Source organism: Silurus meridionalis, chromosome 21, assembly GCF_014805685.1.
Source record: "Silurus meridionalis isolate SWU-2019-XX chromosome 21, ASM1480568v1, whole genome shotgun sequence".
Taxonomy (NCBI): Eukaryota; Metazoa; Chordata; class Actinopteri; order Siluriformes; family Siluridae; genus Silurus; species Silurus meridionalis.
In genome coordinates this window covers 11,541,922-11,564,478 of record NC_060904.1, presented here as the reverse complement: position 1 = coordinate 11,564,478, position 22,557 = coordinate 11,541,922, and the positions used below count along the sequence as shown (strand labels likewise).

Sequence of the window (22,557 nt, the reverse complement as noted above, 5' to 3'; positions counted from 1 at the left end):
ATGAATTCTGCTGTTTACCAAAAAATCCTGAAGGAGTCCGGTAATCTCTTTGTGACCTCAAGCTAAGGGTGAACTTGGGTTTTTCAGCAGGACAATGGTTCAAAACACACCAGCAAGTCCACCTCTGAATGGCTGAAGAAAACCAAAATTAAGACTTTGGAGTGGCCTAGTCAAAGTCTTGACCTGAATCCTATTGAGATGCTGTGGCATGACTTCAAAAAGGCGGTTCATGCTCGAAAACCCTCCAATGTGGCTGAATTACAACAATTCTGCATAGATGAGTGACCAAAATTCCTCCACAGCGCTGTAACACTCATTGCAAGTTATCACAAACGCTTGATTTCAGTTGTTGCTGCTAAGTGTGGTCCAACCAGTTATTAGGTTTAGGTGCAAACACTTTTTCACACAGGGCCATGCAGTTTTGGATTTTGTTTTCCCTCAATAATAAAAACCTTCATTTAAACACTGCATGTTGTTATCACTTGTGTTATCTTTTAATAATATTTAAATTAGTTTGATCTGAAACATTAAAGTGTGACAAACATGCAAAAACAAAATAAGGAAGGGCAAACACTTTTTTACACCACTGTATACAAAATAATTGATTAGAGACAGAATTATTTTAGCTTGAATTCACCATTGCATAATTTCCATGTGTCAAAATTTCGACTAGTTAACTTCAGATTCCTCATAATTAGGTAAATTTTTTAGGTTTATGGCCTATATTTAGATATTTAACAGTGGCATTTTGCCATTAATATTGTGTCGAAATGAGCAACTCAACCTAAAACTCAGTAAATAATTGAATATGATTTTTAAATAGCTGAAGGAACTAAAAACAATTGTATGAAAATATACAAACTAAAAGAACCACATGAAGGGACCACATACATGCTGCATTTTCAGGGAAGAGCAGTGGTGGACAAAGTACACAAAGCATGTACTTGAGTAAAAGTAGAGATACAGCAGGTAAAAATGTACTCCAGTAAAAGTGCACCTTCTCACCAAACTGCTTGGCGATGGTCTTGTAGCCCATTCAGTCTGGTTAACTGATTGATTGCTTCTGTGGACACGTGTCTTTTATACACGTAACAAGCTGAGATTAGGAGCCAGAAATCTTGCTGATAGGGGATCAAATACTTATTTCACTCATAAAATGCAAATCGATTTATATTTTTTGGAATGTTTTAATTTTTTTTTTTGTTATTCTGTCTCTCACTGTGCAAATAAACCTTAAAATTATAGACTGATCATTTTTTTGTCAATTGGCAATCATACAAAATCAGCAGGAGATCGATTTTCACTTTAGTTACAGCTACCATCACTAGATCAGTAAGACGAATTCTCAGAGCAGTCCAAATGTTTGGATACATTTCTGAGAGCTACCTTTCATGTATAAATATCACTCTAAATGCATTTATCACACAAAGAAATTCGTCATTGTGCACAATTTATCTCTCAGAACCAATAACAATACCACTCCTTTATACATACATCTATATGCTTATTATATATGTCTTTTAAATTAGCCTTTTAAGCTGCACTGGAGATTCCCCGTACTGAATTCGGTTCAGAACCTATTTAGTACAATCACAGAAAACCTTTATGACGGCTTCAATTAAAGGTAACCAAATCAATAAGTGGTATTTTAACTACAATCCAAATAGACTAGTTAAGTTATTGTTTTGTTGCTACACACATTATGATAAACTACATACTATAAATTATAATGTTAAGCTAAAATAAATATTGTTGCTATATGCGTAAAAGTGTAGCAGGCAACAAAACATAAGGTATTTACATTTATTATCTTATTTAATTAAATGCATTAGATTATACTATCCTCATAACGAGATAAGTGATAGAGCTGCATACACACCTTTATCTATTGCATGTTTCCCCTACTTTCATTAATTTTATTTATTTTATTTATTTATTTTTATAAAGTTAGGCTCCTGAAGGTTTAGAACTTGTTTTGTCATCCATAATTTAAATTTGGACCATTGAAGGCATAAACATTAGAAGGTCTGAGGAAACTCTTTTAGCAGGCATTGTAAATCATTTTATTGTTCTCACAATTTGATACCCAAACAAAAAAAAGATTTCATCCAAATATTTGTTAATTTATTTCATTTTTGCTTGCCCAGCTTTTGTACTGCAAACATTTCACTGGATACAGAGACAGTTTTTCAAATGTATTGGTAAAACCAGTCAGTCTAATATGTAAAAGCTTACTAGGTGAGTCCTTGTATAATAAATGTCGATTAATTAGGTTGTTGAAAAGCTGTCTGTATAGAGAATGTTTGGAAGCTGTGCCTAAAGAACAAGATATAGGCTTAAGCAGTTCACTTTGTACAGTATTCATGTACCGGCTACCTGTTGTCTGCAATGTTACTGTGGTGTACATTACACTCATTTGACTAAAAATCACCCAAAAAATCATTGTAATGACTGAAAAAATAAAATAATATTTTAAAGAAGGGCATTTTTAACTAATGAGCAATTAAATATTTATTAAAAACACATTACTTAAATATTATTTGATGAAAATTGGTATTGCTTCTAAGTTATTTTTTTTCTGAATCTCCTTAGTTGTTTTTGACCATATATTGTACAATTCATACAAACAAGTATTCACAGCTCTTTACTTTTTTTTTTTTAAACATTTTATGTAGGGATGCACCGAAATAAAAATTCTTGGCCGAACACCGAAAGAATTTATGCCAATTATTATTACCATTGCATTTATGGCTATGACTGTCTACTAACCTTACTAAAATCAAGGCATTTCAATTGCATAAATTAAAGTTTCAAAGAATAAATCAATTACAAATTATGAAAATATTTATTTATAGCACATTGCAACAATGCACAGGATAAAATAAATTAAAATTTAGTCTTAAATGTTTAACTTAAATGCACTCATGTGTACATTAAAAAATAATGTACAGTCCCTCTGGCCTGCTGAAAGGTTGTAAAATTAAATATGTTCTTTCATAAAAACAAAGTGCATTCAGAAAAAGTGCAACTGCTTAAAGATACAATACAACAATATCACTGGGAAACTTCCTGCCTTTTCAAAAACGTCCGGCGCAGACGGAGTGCGCATGCTCGGAGGGGTTCTGCTTTTCTGTGCGTTTGCGTTCCTCTCATATTCAGCATAGCGATCGGATGTTTGGATTTCAAATTAAACCCGACGTGGAGAAAGTCTTTGCAGGCGCACCCCCTCTTGAAATTTCGGCATTACATGTTTTGCAACTCGCTATCCGTGGGTCTTTCTCAGATATACTGAAATACGTCCACACCGCAGACATGTTGTTTTAGACATGCACGTGCAGGGCGCGGTTTCTGTTTGCGTCACCACAACAAACTACTTCGGCCGTGTTTTTTCGGTGATCAAAGTCTTTCGGCCGAAAACCGAAAATGCACTTTTGGGCCACTTTATTCCAAATTGTATTAAATTAATTATTTTCCTCAAAATTCGAAAACAAAACCCCATAATGACAACAAGAAATAAGTTTGTTTGAAATGTTGTAAATGTATTAAAAATAATAAAATGAAAAAACATCACATGGAAATAAGTATTCACAGCCTTTGCCATGACACAAAATATTTAGCTCAGGTGTATCCTGTTTCTAGAAAATTGATTGGAGTCCACCTGTGGTAAATTTTGTTTACTGGACATGATTTGGAAAGGCAAACACCTGTCTATATAAGGTCCCACAGTTAACAGTGCATGTCAGAGCACAAAACAAGCCATAAAGTCCAAGGAATTGACTGTAGACTCTCAAGACAGGATTGTATTGAGGCACAGATCTGGTGAATGGTACAGAAACATTTTTGCAGCATTGAAGGTCCCAATGAGCACAGTGGACTCCATCATCTATAAATGGAAGAAGAACCACTAGGGCTCTTCCTAGAGCAGGCCGCCCAGACAAACTGAGCGATTGAGGAGACGGGATTTAGTCAGGGAGGTGAGGAAGAACCCGATAGTCACTCTGAAAGAGCCCTAGCTCTGTGGAGAGAGTAAAACCTTCCAGAGGAACAACCATCTCTGCAGCACTCTACCAATCAGGCCTGTATGGTTTTGGCCAAACGGAAGCCATTCTTCAGTAAAAAAAGGGCACATGACAACCCGCCTGGAGTTTGCCAAAAAGGCACCTGAAGGACTCTCAGACCATGAGAAACAAAGATTGTCATGTCTGGAGGAAACCAGGCAACGCTTATCATCTGGCCATTACCATGCCCCTCTTCTTGGATCTGCCTGCTTAGCCCCGGCCTGCCTCTGGATGGTATCCTCTTTGATTGGAGGCCACTCTGTGCAGCTGGGGATGGTTCTTATCCTTAGCCTGGGGATCCATGAAGTTACAGAGTAACACAGGAGCTTTAAGGATTTGGACTGTCCTTAATGTCAACAGTCTGCTACACTGACTCAGGACTACTGTTTGCATTAGATCACCATCACTGCAGACCTCAACTTAGTTTAGATTAGATTAGATTAGATTAGATTCAACTTTATTGTCATTGCACATGTACAAGTACAAGGCAACGAAATGCAGTTTGGGTCTAACCAGAGTGCAATAACAGCAAGTGCAGGATATATAGTTTTTACATAAATTTACAGTTAAATAAAATATAGACTATAAACAGACTATAAATAGACTATAGACTATAAACAGTCATTTAAAGATGTATATGTACTATAAATGTGGTATACAGGTGAATATATATGTACTGAAAACACAATATACAGATGAGTATATATATATATATATATATGTACTATAAATATAATTACAGACGAATATATATGTACTTATGAATATAATTACAGATGAGTATATATGTACTATGAACAATAATATACAGATGAATATATATATGTATTATGAACATGCTATACAGATGCCTATTATACTATACACAGAGATTTACAGAAGGATGTAAGCAGTGGACATAATAATATTGCTATAACTATAAACAGAGGATGGGTATATATACAGTGGTGATAAGTTTATGGTGAGCAGCAATACAAAAGAGCAGTGTGCAAATGAGCAAAATATTTGTGTAAACAGTCCATGCATTAGCAAAGTGTAAGGTAAGAATAATCAGTGTCTTGGTGAGCATAAGTTTTTGTTCAGACAGTCCATTAGCAAAGTGACAGAGTGTGAGGTGTGGGCGGAATGTGGTAGTGCATCAGTGAGTGTCAGAGTTCATTATATTGAATTGTATTAACACTATATTGCTGTATTAAATGGACATTCAGTGCCACCCAGATGAGGATGGATTCCCTCTTGAGTCTGGTTCCTTTTAAGGTTTCTTCCTTATGCCATCCAGGGAGTTTTTCTTTGCCACAGTCACCACCGGCTCGCTCATCAGGGACAAACTTACACTTATAAAGAACATCTTATTCATTCTTTTTTACCACATTATCTTTGTTATCTGTGTAAGACAATGTCAATTGTTCAAAACACTATACATATAAAAATTTACTGAAATTAATTAAATTGAAAGATGAATGCAGCAAGTCATCCTTGATGAAAACCTGATTCAGAGTGCTCTGGGCCTTAGACTGTGGCGATAGTTCAACAGCACAACAACCCTAAGCACAGAGCCAAGAAAACAAGGGAGTGGCTATAGAACAACTCTCTGAATGTACTTGAGTGGCCCAGCCAGAGCCCAGACTTGAACCTGATTGAACATCTCTGGAGAGATCTGATAATGTCTGTGCACCGATGCGCCCCATTCAACCTAATGGAGAGGTTCTGCAAAGAAGAATGGGAGAAACTGCCAAAGATAGGTGTGCCAAGCTTGTAGCATCATACTCAAAAAGACTTGAGGCTGCAATTGGTGCCAAAGGTGCTTTAAAAAAGTATTGATCAAAGGCTGTGAATACTTATCTACATATGTTTTTAATACATTTGCAAAAATTTTAAACATAACATTAAACATTTTAAGTGCAGTTGGAGGAACACAATTGTATAGGAAGTCTCTAGATGAGTGATAGCATTACATTTCCCCTTTACTTGAACTTGAAGACCCAAACTTCTTCCGGAATGGCAATGCCCCTGTGTTCAAAGCCAGCTCCATGAAGCTCCGGTTTACATCGGTTGGAGTGAAAGATCATGAAGAGCTTCTATGGAACTGTGACCCTGCAACAGTACCTGACTAATGCAATAATGTTTGAATGAGCACAAATCTCCACAAGCACACACCAAAATCTAGTGTCCACATCTGCTCAGAAGAGTGGAGGATATTATAACAGCATATAAGGAATAAATGTGGAATAAGACGTTCAAGCACATAGGAATCTTATGCTCAGTTGTCCACAAACTTTTGTCCACATCGGGTATCTTTCCTGTATAAAGGAACAGTCTAATATCTGACCATATCAATAATGTCTGTGGTGAACAGAAAAACTGAAGCATAATATAAATTATCAAGTAATTGCTGAAAAAACTGATATCAAAATGAAATGAGTGACAATTAGTTTCATTCTTCATCTAACTTACTGTATTATGGAAAAAAACAAATTGCATGATGGTTCAATTATTTACAGACTCCTTAGTGAATGAGAAGAATGGATAAAAGTAAGTGATGCTAAGAGAAAGGGAGAGATCAAAGAGCAAAGTCTGTGACCTTTAAGACTGAATTACTCAAGATTCATGTACAGATATACTTAGATAACACCACATATCTTGAAGAAGATGCTGTTCTAAACCTTTTCTTGTATTTTGGGGTATGACAAGTACCCTGAGACGTGTTAAAGACCACTAGGTTCAGCATTCATGGTTTTTCTATTTGCAGGTTTTTTATTAGACTTTTACTGACTTGTAAAGGTGAGGACTCCACTCCCATGAGCACTGGGCTACACTACCCTAAGCAGCGGAACCTTTAGATAATGATTAGGTTCAATAAAATGAAGTTAAACTTTTACTAAAGCAGGAAGCTTTTCAAGGGAGCCAGTCAGTGCTCAGCCAGAAGGGGATCTGTCTTGACAGGTATGTTTCACTCTCTTTCCTCTATGTCCATTTTCTGTTTTATTTGACATTATATGGTTTGTCTATGCATTTAGAAAAACAATGTTTAAAGAGTGGTGTGATAAGAGGCTGTCATGATGGGATGGGAGCAGATGATGTGATCTTGGTTTGACTTTGCTGAGGCATTCCTCAAGGGTTTCTAGCTGGCCTTGACCTTGCATGAAGTTTTTTTTCACTGAAATGTCAATATACAATCAATGCATATTCAATGTGCAAGGTTTAAACAAATAGAATTAAAAAATCTTTTCAGTTTCTAGCTGTGTACTTTGAGAGGTCAAGTTAAGTATAGTTGAATATGGCCTAAAAAAACAGCAAGGCTTTTTTAGGCCCATGTAGGAAAATATCAGACATGCTCATTTTAACGTCTCTATTGTATTTACTCTAATCAATTGATTCTTTTTATCTTTTTTTTATTTGGTCTTTATAGTCTAAATGCAGACTGTACATTTGCTTTCAGTGTGGAAGACACTAAGTACAAAGATAATAGTTGCGATCTTCTCTGGTCATTTCTCTGTTTCTCTATAATAAATATTTAAATATAATTTACCATTTACATTTATCAATTGCATGTGTATAATCTTTAATTATTTTACACACTTTAACTTAGAGTTAAAAAGTGCTAGTGTAAGACTATTTGACTGTAAAAATGAAAGAGAATGAATGAGTCTCAAAGTCACCTTACTCTCGAGGCGTGTCCATTTAGTTCACTGACCGACTCACCTCCATTATTACTACTGGACTATTACTTGTGCTATCCAAAATTATTATAATTGATTTATTATACTTGTGTGTGTTATTTACAGAACTGGTTCATTATGGCTTAAATGGCAACAATTTTAGTGGAAAGTTTAAGCCAATCTATTTACTATGTAAACTATTACACCTGCAGGGAATAATTTGAAAGTGCATACTTGGAAACAGATTAAGATGTTTGGTTAAACATATCGGATCAGTCAAAAAAAAAGGTCATTAAGACACTATCAGTATGGTTCATATTTAGGGAGTCAAATGGTCATTGTCCGGTCTTTTGAATAACACAATGACCTTGTGAGGTTGATAAATATTTTGGAGAGAACAAGTAAATTATAATTTCTTTGAAATTATAATTTCTTTATTTTCTCTATTTTAATAGTTAAAACTATTAGGTTACAGATCATTTGGCTTCCAAGTTATAATTACTGATAGTGTCAAAGCATTATTCAGGATTTGTATTAGATCTGTCTGTATCAGTTTTGCCTGAATGAAATTGTGATTGCATTTGCTCTTTCCAGGGATTATTTTTAATCATGGCGAGAGCACAGCTGCTGTTTCTGGCTCTTCTTGTCTGGTCTGTAAGTATAAGTTGCTCGAAGCAGAGAGCAGCCTGGTTACTAACCTTTTTAGACTTTCAACCCCGTGTTCTTATGTAGTTTCATTTCCTGTAAATCAGTAACTGTACTAAAGTCCACTTGCAGCTGTTATTTTTAATTTTATTTTAATTACACCTAACCTAACCCCATCAGCCTCTGTTTTATTGAGAAAATATTGTAAGCAAAATAACTTACGGGGATTTAAAAAAACATTTTTTTACACAGGCTAATGGAGCTGGTATTGAGGATAAGCAAGGACCACTAAAAAATATACACTTGGTTGTGCCAGAAGCCACACCAGTGCCATATCCAATTTATCAGGTATGCAAAGAATGTTTTTGATATTAGATTTTTTTTTAATCATAAGAATTTTTTGTTCAGGTTTTCAGGTTATAGGCAAACTCATGCTCAGTTTCCTGCAGGGTCAGCCCTTTATTAATGATGTATTCATTTACTGTGCCCAGTTTACATCCACAGCAGAGGGAGTGTCCTCATACTCTGTGAGTGGTGAGACGGAGGGGATAATTAACATCTCTAATGATGGTTGGCTGTACCTTGAAGAAGCGCTAGAATGGAGTCCAGATAAAAAGCACACTTTATATGTAAGAAAAATATTATTATTTTAAAAAATACATAGACAATGAGAATTTATTGATAAAGACAGGATTTTCTTTTTCTGAAGTGCATTTTGTTTTATTAAATAATATTAATTAATTAAAGATTAAAGACTTCTAATGATTTTAGTACTCAGAGACCTTCAGAGGTTCAAAACCTGTTTAGTGCCAAAGTTTATTCTCCTGATTAAACTCAATAACATGTCATTAGGGCTTTTATGAGTTGGGTTCAGTCTGTTCATTCATCTTCAGATGATTTATCCTGGTCAGGGTTGCAGTGGATCTGGTCACAGTTTATTAAAATTTGACTTGCATATTACTTTTAACAGAAGTTACAAAGAACTTTGAATCTTTAGAATTACAGCAGCAGCTCAAGTCTAAAGTATACAGCTTAGAATATCTATTAAAGAAATGGTGATAATACAAATTCACACACTTAGGGGCAATTTAGCATAGCCAGTGAATGTATTGGGAAGTTTTTGGATGAAAATGAAAAACAGTACATAGACACGTTTTTGTTGTATTTCATTATTAACATGTATAAATGCATTTCATTGTAGATTGAGGCACTTTCAGCTAATGTTGTCACCATAGATGGACCCTACACCATTGTTATCATAGTTGAGGATGCCAACAACAATCCTCCCATTTTTGATCAGAGCCAGTATAGTGGAAGTGTCAGAGAGCATTCACCTGCAGGTAAGATAAGTTCCTGAAGTTCCTGAAAATAGGTAAAGGAACCTCAATATATCTATTATTCTGTTATTTGTAATGTTGCCTTCCTGTTTGAATCTAGGAATTCCATTTATACGTGTGTTTGCCAAGGATGCTGATGATCCAAACTCGCCCAATTCACACGTGACCTACAGCATTGAGAGCCAAATCCCAAATCCTAGTGGTGAAGCTTTCTTTACCATCAACCCAAATACTGGGGAAATTTCTACCACAGATGAGGGTAAGACAAACAAAAAATAATCATTCTGAAAAAGGTGAAGTCGGATTGTCGGATTGTGTAACTGTTTGTGTTCTAGGAGCTGCATTTCTACGTGCCAGAACTGGAGTGAGTTACAGTCGTGGGGAAACACGGGGAGATGTTAATGTTCTGAAGAAAAAGTTTGATGAATTCTGCTCTCCAAAGAAAGAAATACCCCTTGAAGACAACCCTTTCTTCACTTGTGTCCAGCATTCAGGTGCGATCAGGACACACACACACACACACACACACACACACACACACACACACAGACACACACACACACACACACACACACACATTACAATATACAGTGTTTTTTGTGTTTTGTAAGTCTTACATTTTTTGTGTTTGTTTGTCATTACATCATTGTGTATTTGAGTAAAATATTGATTTATGTCTGCACCAAACTCAGTTTACTAATCTTTCAGCCTTGATATAAAAAAATAATTCTCAAGCTCCTGACTTAACAGACAGCCATTGGGTAGAATTTCGACAAGTTGGCAAATATTCTGCTTCTTCTCCTCTTAGCTGCTCCCGTTAAGGGTCGCCACATTGGATCATCCGTCTCCATACCACCCTGTCCTCTACAGCTGCCTCTTTCAAACCAACTACCTGCATGTCTTCCCTCACCACATCCATAAACCTTGATCTTTTTCTCCTTCATGGAGGCTCCATCCTCAGCATTCTTCTATCGATATACCCCCATGTCCCTCCTCTGCACATATCAAAACCATCTCAATTGCACCTCCTTCACCTTGTCCCCAAAATGTCCTATATGCGCTGTTCCTCTAATAAACCAGTTTTCTAATTCTGTCCATCTTCGTCACTGCTAATGAAAATCTCAACATCTTCAGCTCTGCTACCATCAGCTTCACCTCCTGTCTTTTAGTCAATGCCACTGTCTCTAAACCATACAATATAGCTGGTCTCACCACCGTCCCTTTCACTCTTGCAGACACTCTTCTATCACAAATTCCTCCTGCCACTCTTCTCCACCCATTCCACCATGCCTGTGCTCTTCTCTTTATTTCTTTAACACACTCTCCATTACTTTGCACTGTTGACCCCAGGTACCTTAACTCCTCCACCTTCACCACCTCTTCTCCCTGCAACTGCACCACTCCACTGCCTCCCTCTCATTCACACACATGTACTCTGTCTTACTCCTACTGACTTTCACGCCCCTTCTTTACAGCACGTCCCTCCATCACTTCAGGCTCTCAACCTGTTCCCTACTCTCGTCACAAATCACAATATCCTCCGCAAACATCATAGTCCACGGAGACTACTGTCTGACTTCATCTGTCAACTTCTCTATCATCACTGCAAACAGGAAAGGGTTCAAAACTGATCCTTGATGCAGTCCAACTTGCACCTTGTGCCAGTCTGTTATTCCCACAGCACACTTCACTGCTGTCACACTGTCCTCATACAAGTCCTGCACCACCCTCACATACTTCTCTGCCACACCTGACTTCCTCATACAATACCACAACTCCTCTCTTGGCACCCTGTCATTCACTTTCTCTAGATCCACAAACACACAATGTAACTCCTTCTGACCTTCTCTATACTCCTCTATCAACATTCTCAAAGCAAATAAGGCATCTGTGGTGCTCTTCCTCTGCATGAAACCATATTGTTGCTCACAGATGGTCACCTCTTCTCTCAGCCTGGCTTCCACTACTCTTTCCCATAACTTCTTGGTGTGACTGATCAACTTTATTCACCTGTAGTTACTGCAGGTCTGCACATCTCCCTTATTCTTAAAGATTGGTACCAGCACACTCCTTCTCCATTCCTCAGACATCCTCTCACCTTTCAGAACACCATTTCTCTTTCCAATCACACCATGAAAGAACAGTTTAAACCCCCTCCAATGTTCCTGGTCTTACTCCCTTTCCACTTGGTCTCCTGAACACACAACAGCAACAAAATCAGATTCCTCTCTCCCTTTACCGGTCATAGAACCAACATTTAAAGTGCCCACCCTAACCTCCACTTTCCTACACTTCTCCTTTTCCTGCTGTCTATGTGGACGTCTTCCTCCTCTCCTTCTCCTCCTTTAGCCAACAGTAGCCCAATTTCACTTGTCAATTTCACAATGTCACCGAACACTATATTCAGCTTCGTTTATGGTTCCCTGGTTTACACAGTGGCCATGAAAAGCAAACATTGCATGTTCATAGAGTAGCCCAATTACCTTGGATCAAGCAGGGTTGTAGTGTGGCTTTCATTCCAGTTACAGCTGTGCAGTTAAAAGTAAATAAAGTTTTTGTTTTTTTGCATGTTGAATTCAATATTTTTCTTGATTCCTTAGTAACTCATGCTTAATTTTATGATTAAGGTGTTTTTTCAGGTTACTCCTTTTGAAACAGATTCCCCCAGTTTTAAAGCGTAGAGTTTGCAGTCTGCTTTGCTTTGATTGTCACTATTAAATAAAAAGGTATGCTAACTGCGTTCATTTTGTGTTGGCTGTGCTGTGTCGCAATGTATGCTAGGCTTAGGTCAGGCAATATCACCTGCTATTATATGGTCAGATTGGAGCATTTATTATAAGTAGGAAAAAATGAACATGGTATCAGGTTTGTACCTAGTTGTGGTTTGGCAGCATTTGGTTTGTCATGTCTGTATAGGTAAATCTTGAAAAAAACCGAGTAGAGTGTGGGCAATAACTGAGACATTTGTTTCTCTCTCATTTTTTCAGAGTATGAATTTAAGCACGAAAAGTTCCATTGTAGTGGAGCAGTATCAACTTCACCCTGATTATAAACTCCTCGATTGTTTTGTACATGTACCTCAGGATAGAGTGTAATGCCATTTTGTTTGCAAATAACACAAATGGAAACAATTCTTTAGAGTCCCAGTATACATGTATATATCTCAGAAGTAGAAAAGATATAGAGTAAAAAAATCATACATTAATACATTAACAGCATTATTAACATACATATTGTCTACAAATACACAAACTGTAGTTTTGTATTTTATAAATCATTTCAATCATAATTGTTTTTGTATAAGGTAATTCTCTATTGAATGTTTAGCATTTGCATGTGTTCTTGTGTGTGTGCAGAGAAGAGGCGACTGAATGCCATACAGGATCCAGACTACGTTCTCATTGTGCGAGTGGAGGATTTAGGGGGTCAGGCTCCAGGTGCACTAAGCAGCATCACAAGGGTCAGCATTGCTGTGACTCAGAATCTATGGTTTAGCCGTGGACCAATCTCAGTTGTGGAGAATTTAAAAGTGGACTACCCCATGTTGCTCACCACGGTCAGTTTTTTTCAGTAGAGAAAAAAATAAGTTTAAATACAACTACTGAATTTACTAACTCGTTTATAGTATTTCTGTGAGTATTATAAATTTGTGTGTTTGTCTGTGCTTAGGTGCGTGCCAATGACCCTAATGCACTGTACAGGCTGATGCAGAAGGAAAAAGAGATCCTTTTTCCTTTCACTATTAATGAAGATGGAGAGATTTACCTCACTGAGCCAATGGACAGAGAGAAAAAGGACATGGTAAAGCTAAATACACATACATGATCATTACCTAGTTAAATTTTGTGAAAACATTTACCTTGAAATAATAAAAAATAAAGTGTATTCAATATACTTCTTCCAGTGCATATATTTACTTAATATTTATACAATTACTTTTGGAATTTAAAATGGCATTTGCACACCAAAACTATGTTTAAATCGTTTCTTGGCAGCTATTTTTGAGTGACTGTTGGCTTTATTTTTGAGTGACTGTTGGCTTTTATCATTAGTCTGAGACCATAAGAAATCTTGCTTTGTTACACTTCTGGAAGACATCTGGAAATTATATAGTATGGGTCCATGAATGTTACACTTGCATATTATCAATCTAATTGTACTGACAGGGATATTTAAGATCTTTTGCTATGGCTCTTTAGCTTTTTCCACTCAAGTGTTGTTTACTAATTGTTGTTAATGAGAACTTTAGAAGGCTCCTTTACCTTTGTCATAATTGATGTTACGTAAAATCAATCCAACCAATAGCAACTTCTTTTATAATAACACCAGGTGCAGTTTTCATTAGATTTTAGTTTGAAGCATCTCATTTATCTCCAGAACGTGATTTTTTTTGTATGTAAAATAATATGTACCTTTAAATACAATGACAATATACATTATTAGTCTGGGATAATGCAAGGTTTTTAAAGCCTTCCTCATGTTGACTTAATTTCTGCTTTAAAACTCTTAGAGGCTTTGACTCTTTGACATTTGAGGGTCTGTCCTTCACAGTAAATGTGTTAACAAAATATGTTTCATATGTTGTTACATATCTTAAAGGGAAACATTCAAAGAAACAATGCTAGAATTTGAGGATGCTAACAAGGAGCTTATGGACAATGTATACCTATTGTGCATGTTATTTTGTGTAAAATGCATGTTATTTGAGAATTTATTTTGCTGTAGCATGAACACGGCTAATTTTTGTGAAGGTCCACAATATTAGTGCTTCATTAATCTGAGTCTATTTTATATATGTAAGTTACAATATACAATAGGGCATTTGCAGCTGTGAGTCCCAAAAGTGGTGGCGAAGACGAACAGGTTAAATATGACACATCAGTTCAAAGTGTTTTTATTTTTCTCTTACTAAAACCTCACCACTTTTGAACAGTGCCTTAGACTCAAAACTGATCTGTTTTGAATGTAAAGTGAGCAATAAATGGCAACTTCTACAGCCTCTTTGAATATTCAAGTTCCAAGTTCCAAGTATATTCGTTACATACACATACATACAGAGTACGAAATGCAGTAAAATGCTTTGTACGACTGTCCAACATTTAAGCATAAAAAGGAATATAATTTAAGGATAAAAAAATTAAGTAGATAAATAAAAAAGTATCAACTATAGAAAATGTATGCATATACATGAATCTAGATGGGGATAAATGCGTATGGCAGATATTGACAGTACAAATTAAAATGATTTAGTGTAATTGTCCTGTTTGTACTGTTCTACAGAAATTGCAGTGATTCATGTTTGAAAATGATATTGCCTCTAAATTTCTGTGATTGGCTGGATCTTTCATATTACTTTGATGGATCCTCATGTGGACCATGGTCTTGCCAGTTGGCGATTGTAGTCATATACTATACACTTTTCTGTCTCTGCATTAAGCAATTTACAATGAATTCTTTCCATATGTGACTTGTCAGTAGAGAGTTGCTGTAAAAACACTCTGTTTGCCTGCGTTTTTGTGTATGCATTAGTACATCCTGGTAGTCCTGGCTGAGGATGAACAAGGCGTCCAGCTGGAAACTCCTATGGAGATACAAGTTCTAGTGGAAGATGTGAATGATAACGCTCCTAAGTGTATCGAAGCTGATAATGTGTTTGAGGTGCAGGAGAATCAGGGTGTTGGTAAGAGACACACTCAAGAACATGTAAGGAAATACAATAGATATCAAAAGCACTGTCTCCTAATCAGTGTTTGTGTTGATTGTTACTCAGGAAGCCACGTCGGAGATCTACTGGTTCATGATGCCGACAAGGAGAACACCCTGAACTCACTGCTGACTTATGAGCTTTTAAGCCAGAGTCCCACCCGTCCTTCTGATGGAATGTTCAGAATAACCCAAACAAATGGAAGGATCCAAGTGGCCAAACATAACTTCCGGAGGAAGGATGTCCCACAATATGACCTTGAGGTTTTAGTTACAGATGGAGGTGAGGTATTAGTTCTTCTCCAGTGGTGGCCAATTGGTTATTGTTTATTCATTTTCATCAGGCTTTAGGTCTATGGTTAAAAAAACAAGTTTCCTAAGGCATGGGCAGATCGCCAGTGCACAAATAAATGGCATTTAAAATCCTAGTGGCCTCAAGCTTCAGTTATCTTTGTGTGTATCAGAGGTCAAGTCTACTGCAGCTAACTTCTTTTGGCTTCTCCCATTAGGGGTCGCCACAGCAGATCATCCGTATTCATATTCCCTTGTGCTGTGCTCCATCTTGCCATGGTGTATGATTTGTTGTAACATAAAACTGTCTTCCACAATCCCACCTTAGTAGCAGAGTTTGGCTGTTCCTCACCCAGTTTTAAGCCTCTTACACAGCTGTTTCAGTTTTAGTTAATAACTGTTTCAACCTACGTATGAAATTGATCATTAGCACCTGCTTGGTATAATTGGTTAATCATACACTTGACACTGATCCTACAAATGTCCTGACTTTGTGCAAGTGTACAAAGTGTGCAAGTGTAAGAATTGAAAGCCAAATGGTAGACGCACCACGTATTAATTTGATTTGGATTTTTATACTGTTCATTTATTTTCTATCAACATTATCTTTTTTTCTGGCTGCCAGCTCCAGTAAAAAGTAAATTCTTTACTAACTTCTCGTTTCTCTCCAGTTCACAGCACACAGTGTAATGTTATCATCAAAATCATCGATCTCAATAATGAGGTCCCTGTCTTTGAGAAGAATGATGTAAGCAGCATTACTTCCTGGATTGTTTTATGTTAGTTAATTTGTAGTGTCTGCTCTTATTGGCTGTTCTTGTTGACCCTGGTGCAGTATGGGAGACACAGTGTTCCGGAATTAGCTGAAGTGGGGACTATTCTGCTAACCATCACGGCTACAGACGATGATGATCCAGGGACAGGCAGCTCTAAGTTGGAATACCACATCAGTGCCGGTGATCCCGACAATGTATTCGCCATAGATGTTGTTGATGCCACTGGAGAGGGCAAACTCTACATAGCCCGGGTAGGAGGACAAAGAACATGGCTCACTAAAACAGAATGATGTTAATGGCTTGTTTTTTTCAAATTTTCCTCAATATTTCTTACCATGTTTCATTTTTTAGCCACTGGATTATGAGGTTCAATCTACCTATAAGCTTCAAATTGATGTTCGTAATCCTGAGCCGCTGATCGAGGGAGTGGAGTATGATAATCGTTCCACCACGGTTGTTGTCATTGAGCTGGTCGATGTGGATGAGCCTCCAGCGTTCACTCTGCAAACTGTGAATGTCAACATCCCAGAAAATATCACAGTAGGAACCACCATCCTGACCGCTGATGCTAAAGATCCAGAGGGACAAAAAATCATGTAATAATCCAATTAAATTCAGTTTAATCTCACTCAATTCAACTTTACAAGAAGGATAACATTAAGCATAAATAAAAGGAAGTACAAACTAATGATGTACAATAGATCTAGTGCTGTAGATATAGCAACTGGATACAGGATAGTGCTGCAACAGTGTAATGTTTTACAGATTTATAAATCCATGTGGTGAAATTTTGAATGCATGGTATTGGTTAATTAGAAGAAAAATAAATGCCATCTGTAATTCAGAAGACGCACGTGAAATCCATTATAAACAAGTGGAATTATTTAGTCTATTACTGAATTGTCAAAATGCCTTTGAAGAAGAATCCAGAACAAATTAGCAAAAAATGTCTAGTAGATGTGCTTGTTCTTTTTGCTATTCAGATAAGATGCATCTTAGGTATGCATTAGAGATTTTTTTTGGCTTTGTGTGTTAGGTTTAAGATGGAAGGAGATGATCTTGGCTGGCTGGATCTGAATGCTGAAACTGGGGAGTTAAAGACTAAAGCAGAGTTGGACAGAGAAGTGGTGGATAAACTGAATGTCCGAATCATTGCCTACGAGTCAGGTAGGAACAAGCATATGGAATACTGTTAAAACCTACTTTCTGTAACATCATTGTCTTTATACCAAGTGTATAATTTGTCATCTGCAAGGAAACTGCCACCCTGACGTATTCCACCTATTGAGTTGGTTTACAATGGACTTTTAAGGACGAGATTAGACACCACAGCTTTATGCTTTTTAACTGTAAAATCCTCCAAAATTATACTTTTCAATTAGTGTATGTGTGTATATATATATATATATATATATATATATATATATATATATATATATATATATATATATATATATAAACGTATTTTCCGGACTATAAGCCGCTACTTTTTTCCCCCCACTCTTTGAACCCTGCGGCTTAAACATTGAAGTGGCTAATTTATGGATTTTTCCTGGGTTTTTCCCAGTTTCACAAACTTCATGCCAAAAATCTGTGCCCCATAACATTAGACCAATGAAATTGCCGAACGGGTTCAGGTGAACCAATGAAATTCTTTATATTAAATCGCGCTCCCACTGAATCGGGCCGCACCACATCATTGAAAAAAATAGCATCTTCCTTCATTGCAAAAGGAAAGCATGATAAACAGAGGCGTATGTCCAAACTTATGCAGGTGTCAGATGTTAAACCAAAAACTAGAAAAATGTGTCTAGGTGGATGCTACTAAAAAGAACTACAATTTAAAAACTTTCAGAATTCCCAATTTTCCTCAACATCATGCAAAGATGTGTCAACCTTTGCAACGTCCATTTCACGTCTGTCAATCTGTTAATAAACTTGGACAAACTCGACCGATTCTTAAGATACAATAAATGCTACGTGATCTATTAGGTTGCATGAATAATTGATTCATATTCATTTCCCTGTGTTTGTGGCCTTTCAGAGGGACAGAAGCAGCAAAGTGAGAGGGAATTGTCCATCCAGCTAATGGATGTAAATGATAATTACCCTAAGCTACTGAAGACTCAAGGATTCATTTGTGTGAAAAAGCCAGAGCCCTTGCTGCTGACTGCCGTAGACGGAGATGCTGAGCCATTTGGAGAACCCTTTACTTTTACTCTGCAACTCCGCAAATCTCCCAACTGGGAGATCACCCCAGTGAACGGTAGATGGGCTGTTGGCTTCACTGATGATGCCATAATGTTCAAGATAATCTATTGAAAAATACACAATTTACACAATATATAGAAAAAAGGGTTTTGCTGTGTTGTTCACTAGACTTTGCCAAAAAGTAGAAAGCTATTGCTTTATGTTGTGTAGGCACCTCAGCTAAGCTTGTGATGAAGAAGAAGCCCAGCACTGACCAGACATTCAACATCCCGGTCAACATCAAGGACAACGCAGGGGTAGGGGTTACACAAAGGCTTGAAGGTAAGGTTTTTTTTTCTTGTCTGACAGATACTATCTACATGTCAAATATTATATACTATATAAGTGCTGTGTTTATTCCTTGTTAATTTTTTCCCCCAAACAGTTCGAGTATGTAACTGCACTCAGCTGGGTTACTGTTACGTGGAACCAGGATCACATGCCTGGAAGTTTGGCATGTTTAATACAGTGGCCATTCTAGTAGGAGTTATGGGATTTATCCGTAAGTTACAACATATTAAAAGAAGTTGGCTATTTTATGTGTGTGGTGGCCTGTGTGAACCGATCACATTATTAACCATGCCATTTTCACTTGTAATGTTGTGAAAACTGCTATTTTACTTGAACTGAAATATTTTTAAATGGATTTTAAAATCTCTTAAAAGTAAAAAAAAAAATAATAAATACAAAAATTCATAAAGATTCTGTTTCACTGCCTCGACTACCTCTACATTTAAAAGCAAAACTTTACATCGAAAATCTTTACTGGCAAACTTCAGAAATATAGATTCTCATTTAGATTATGTGAAACATCCATTTTTTAACACACACTTATTATCCGCAGTCCTTCTATTCATGGGCGTAAATGTCATTTAACAGTAGGGGGGACAATAAATATAAAATTTCTCATGAGCAACTTTTGAAGGGGACACAAATTATACAGTCAAATTGTACTTATAAAGACACAGTGTCCCCACAGTGAACAACTTTGCTTTTATCATTATTATTGTAGCATGGAGATTGCGTCATTATGTTTTTTTTTTAAGGTTTTTCTCAGGTTCAATGACAAAGCAAAACAAGGAATTAAAAAAAAAGTTTAAATTTTTATTTAAAATTAATTAAGACACTTAAGAACAAAATAGAAATTGATTATAAAAAATACAGTGTGGTCAGTTTGGACGTAGCACAGTGCTCATTTAGTAAATGCACAGATAAACAATATGCTAATTATGTGTTAATGTTAAATTAATATTATACCAAGTCGTCCCAAATAAAACACTGCATGTGAAACGGCTTTGGCGTGTTAGTGTCAGTACACTATGCTACAAGCTATTGTAAACAAGCTAACGTTCACTAGATAAGAAGTATTTTAATCGCTAATAGAGCAGATTCATGTAAAATTACATCCGTAATCACCATTTTTGCCGCAACAAATTTATAAATAAGTCTGCATCATCTACCTTAAAGAGGATCGCTTTATTTAAAGTGAATAAAATACCCTAGTTAATGGAGTTGAACATTAATTGAGGCTCAGCCACACACCTGACTCGTGTGTGTAGAGTAGGTGAGGTGAACTGGGAAACAGGCAGTGGGTCAAACTGGGTTTCTAAAGGCATTTTTTGCGTTTTTTTTCTACTTACACCATTATTTAGGTATACATACATATATTTTTCACAATAGAGAGTGCACTTTTTATTTTCAGCACTAGTTTGTTTTTCCTCAGTAAACGAAACTTCATTACATAATGTCCAACACCATTATTAAAAAATTTCAAACAAAAGAGATATTTTTTTATTTTGACAGTCAGATTTGTTGAAATATCATATTAATGAGTAATCTAGGGCCTCCTGAGTGACTAAACTAAAAAGCTTACTTCTTAACCATGCCAGAGAGTAAAACCAAGCATTCATACAAATGTATGAAGACTTTCTTCCTTTTTGCAAAATTAATCTTGGATGCTGTTGATCACACATTAATTAATGTTGTTGTTTATTCAGAATTTTTCCTTTTATACAATATTAGAAATTAACACCAATTTCTGTTTGCAGTTTTGTTCCTGGTTATTGTAATATGCCGCATCAAGAAAAGCGAGAAGAAGAATAAGGAGGAGGCAGCGTTGGTCGATGGGGAAACCAACGCAATGCTGTAGATGCTATGCTCAGTTACACACACTGGATTACTTATTTCAGTGTTGAAAGCCAGTGATCTTTTTAAATCAGTGGATTGTTTGGTTCTTAGTTTGCATGTTATTTGGCCGGTAACTTAAAGTAAAACTGTTGGGCTAATATATATTGAAACTCTTCAGGATCAGAATGATCCTGTTATAAAGAGAAGGTGCCAGATGTGGTGCAGGTTACTCTCCTCTGTAGTGTATTAGGCTCTTTAAAATCTCCCAACCAAATTACAAATACAATTTTAGCTAGCTCTTAGAATAAATGCTTTAAAACAGAATTCCAATTAGCCAAGGGTTTAAAGTAACACAACTGCTTCCTATCATATAATCTCTCCAGCTGTATTTCCTCACTGAAAGGGCTAGTTTTTAATGCTGATGATTTTGTATACTGATTTTCTGTTTTTTTTTTTTTTTTTGTGTGTGTGTGTGTGTGTGTGTGTGTGGTAAGTGAAGGGTTGTACCAGGTTAATCTGTGCTCTGTTAGAATGCACCTGCTTGTAGTATTATAAATACACTAGATACTGTAATGCTGTGTAGATTTAATATATTTATTTTCATACACATAATCAGTCACAATGTATAAATATTATTACCCTTTTCCCCTCTTAACTCAAAAATAAAATAGGAAGCTAAGCTCTACTGTACTACATTACGTGTAAGCAGGGGATCTGTTTTTTCTAGTAAACATCTCATTTGACAGTGAAGCTGGTAACTGTATCATTATTTCTGTAAAGGTATCACACAATGACATGACATCATCATGACTATTATAATGTGAGTATGATGTGGATCCATTTGAAAGAATGAAACAAAACCATCTTTCTTTACAGCATGTGATGAAAAAGCAGTTGAAGTGTGGTGTTCTGGGGTTCTTTCTGAGACACACTGAACTATTTGTGTATTTTGTAGTTAAGTGGTTTCAACTCTCCTTTATGCAAATCATAGCAAATTAAGCAATTAAATAAGCAATATTTACAAATAGTAAATATTGTTTAGTCATGGTTATTTTTACTATAAACTTGCTATCAATAGTAATTTATAAATTTTATATACAGTTATATAGGACACCATGATCTAAATATATTTTATTTTCCATACTGCTGTACAAGAGGAGAACAGAGAGGAGAAACAGAATTTTTCTGTTCTGTTGGTTCAGGAGAATCGTGTATGTTTCAAGGTTAATATTCATATACTTAAATATAATAATTAAAAAAAGAAAAAAACAAAAATAAACATTTAAAAAGATGTAAATTTTCCTTAGAGCCTTATTTTGGATTTAGTCATGTTCTATATAAATTTATGCCATTTTATATGTAATATTATATGGATCCAAACATAATGATATACTGAAACTTAGTTATGCCTTCAGACTCTATACCTTAAGGTGGTTGCAAAGAAATGAGCAATTAAAAAAAATAATAAGCGGTATTCCATTTATGCAATGGAAAACAGAACTCTCAAAGCTGTACAATAAATAATTGTAGTTAGCAGTGTAATATTGATTCTACAAGACTAGTAAGTGTATTAGGAACATTTTTATCCAATTTCCATATCCCCAATCATTTAGAGGCAGAAGACAGAGGACAAAAACTTCAGGTTTCTCACATCTAACAAATATCTAACAAAAATCATTGCATGGTTTGTGCCAGACAGGCCAGCTTGAAT

General features: G+C 36.1%; 1 protein-coding gene across 1 annotated transcript; it reads left to right on the top strand.

Moving 5' to 3' along the window:
* Positions 1 to 6,926: 6,926 nt before the first annotated feature.
* cdh17 (cadherin 17, LI cadherin (liver-intestine)) lies at positions 6,927 to 21,596 on the top strand. Its single transcript, XM_046834143.1, has 19 exons — positions 6,927 to 7,001; positions 8,312 to 8,371; positions 8,615 to 8,710; positions 8,854 to 8,991; positions 9,564 to 9,702; positions 9,800 to 9,958; positions 10,035 to 10,193; positions 13,056 to 13,255; positions 13,369 to 13,500; positions 15,229 to 15,379; positions 15,470 to 15,685; positions 16,365 to 16,441; positions 16,529 to 16,720; positions 16,821 to 17,065; positions 17,506 to 17,636; positions 18,514 to 18,735; positions 18,891 to 19,001; positions 19,105 to 19,221; positions 20,768 to 21,596. Exons 2-19 carry the CDS (start codon positions 8,327 to 8,329, stop codon positions 20,866 to 20,868), a joined length of 2,631 nt encoding a protein of 876 aa, XP_046690099.1. The 5' UTR covers positions 6,927 to 7,001; positions 8,312 to 8,326; the 3' UTR covers positions 20,869 to 21,596.
* Positions 21,597 to 22,557: the final 961 nt, after the last annotated feature.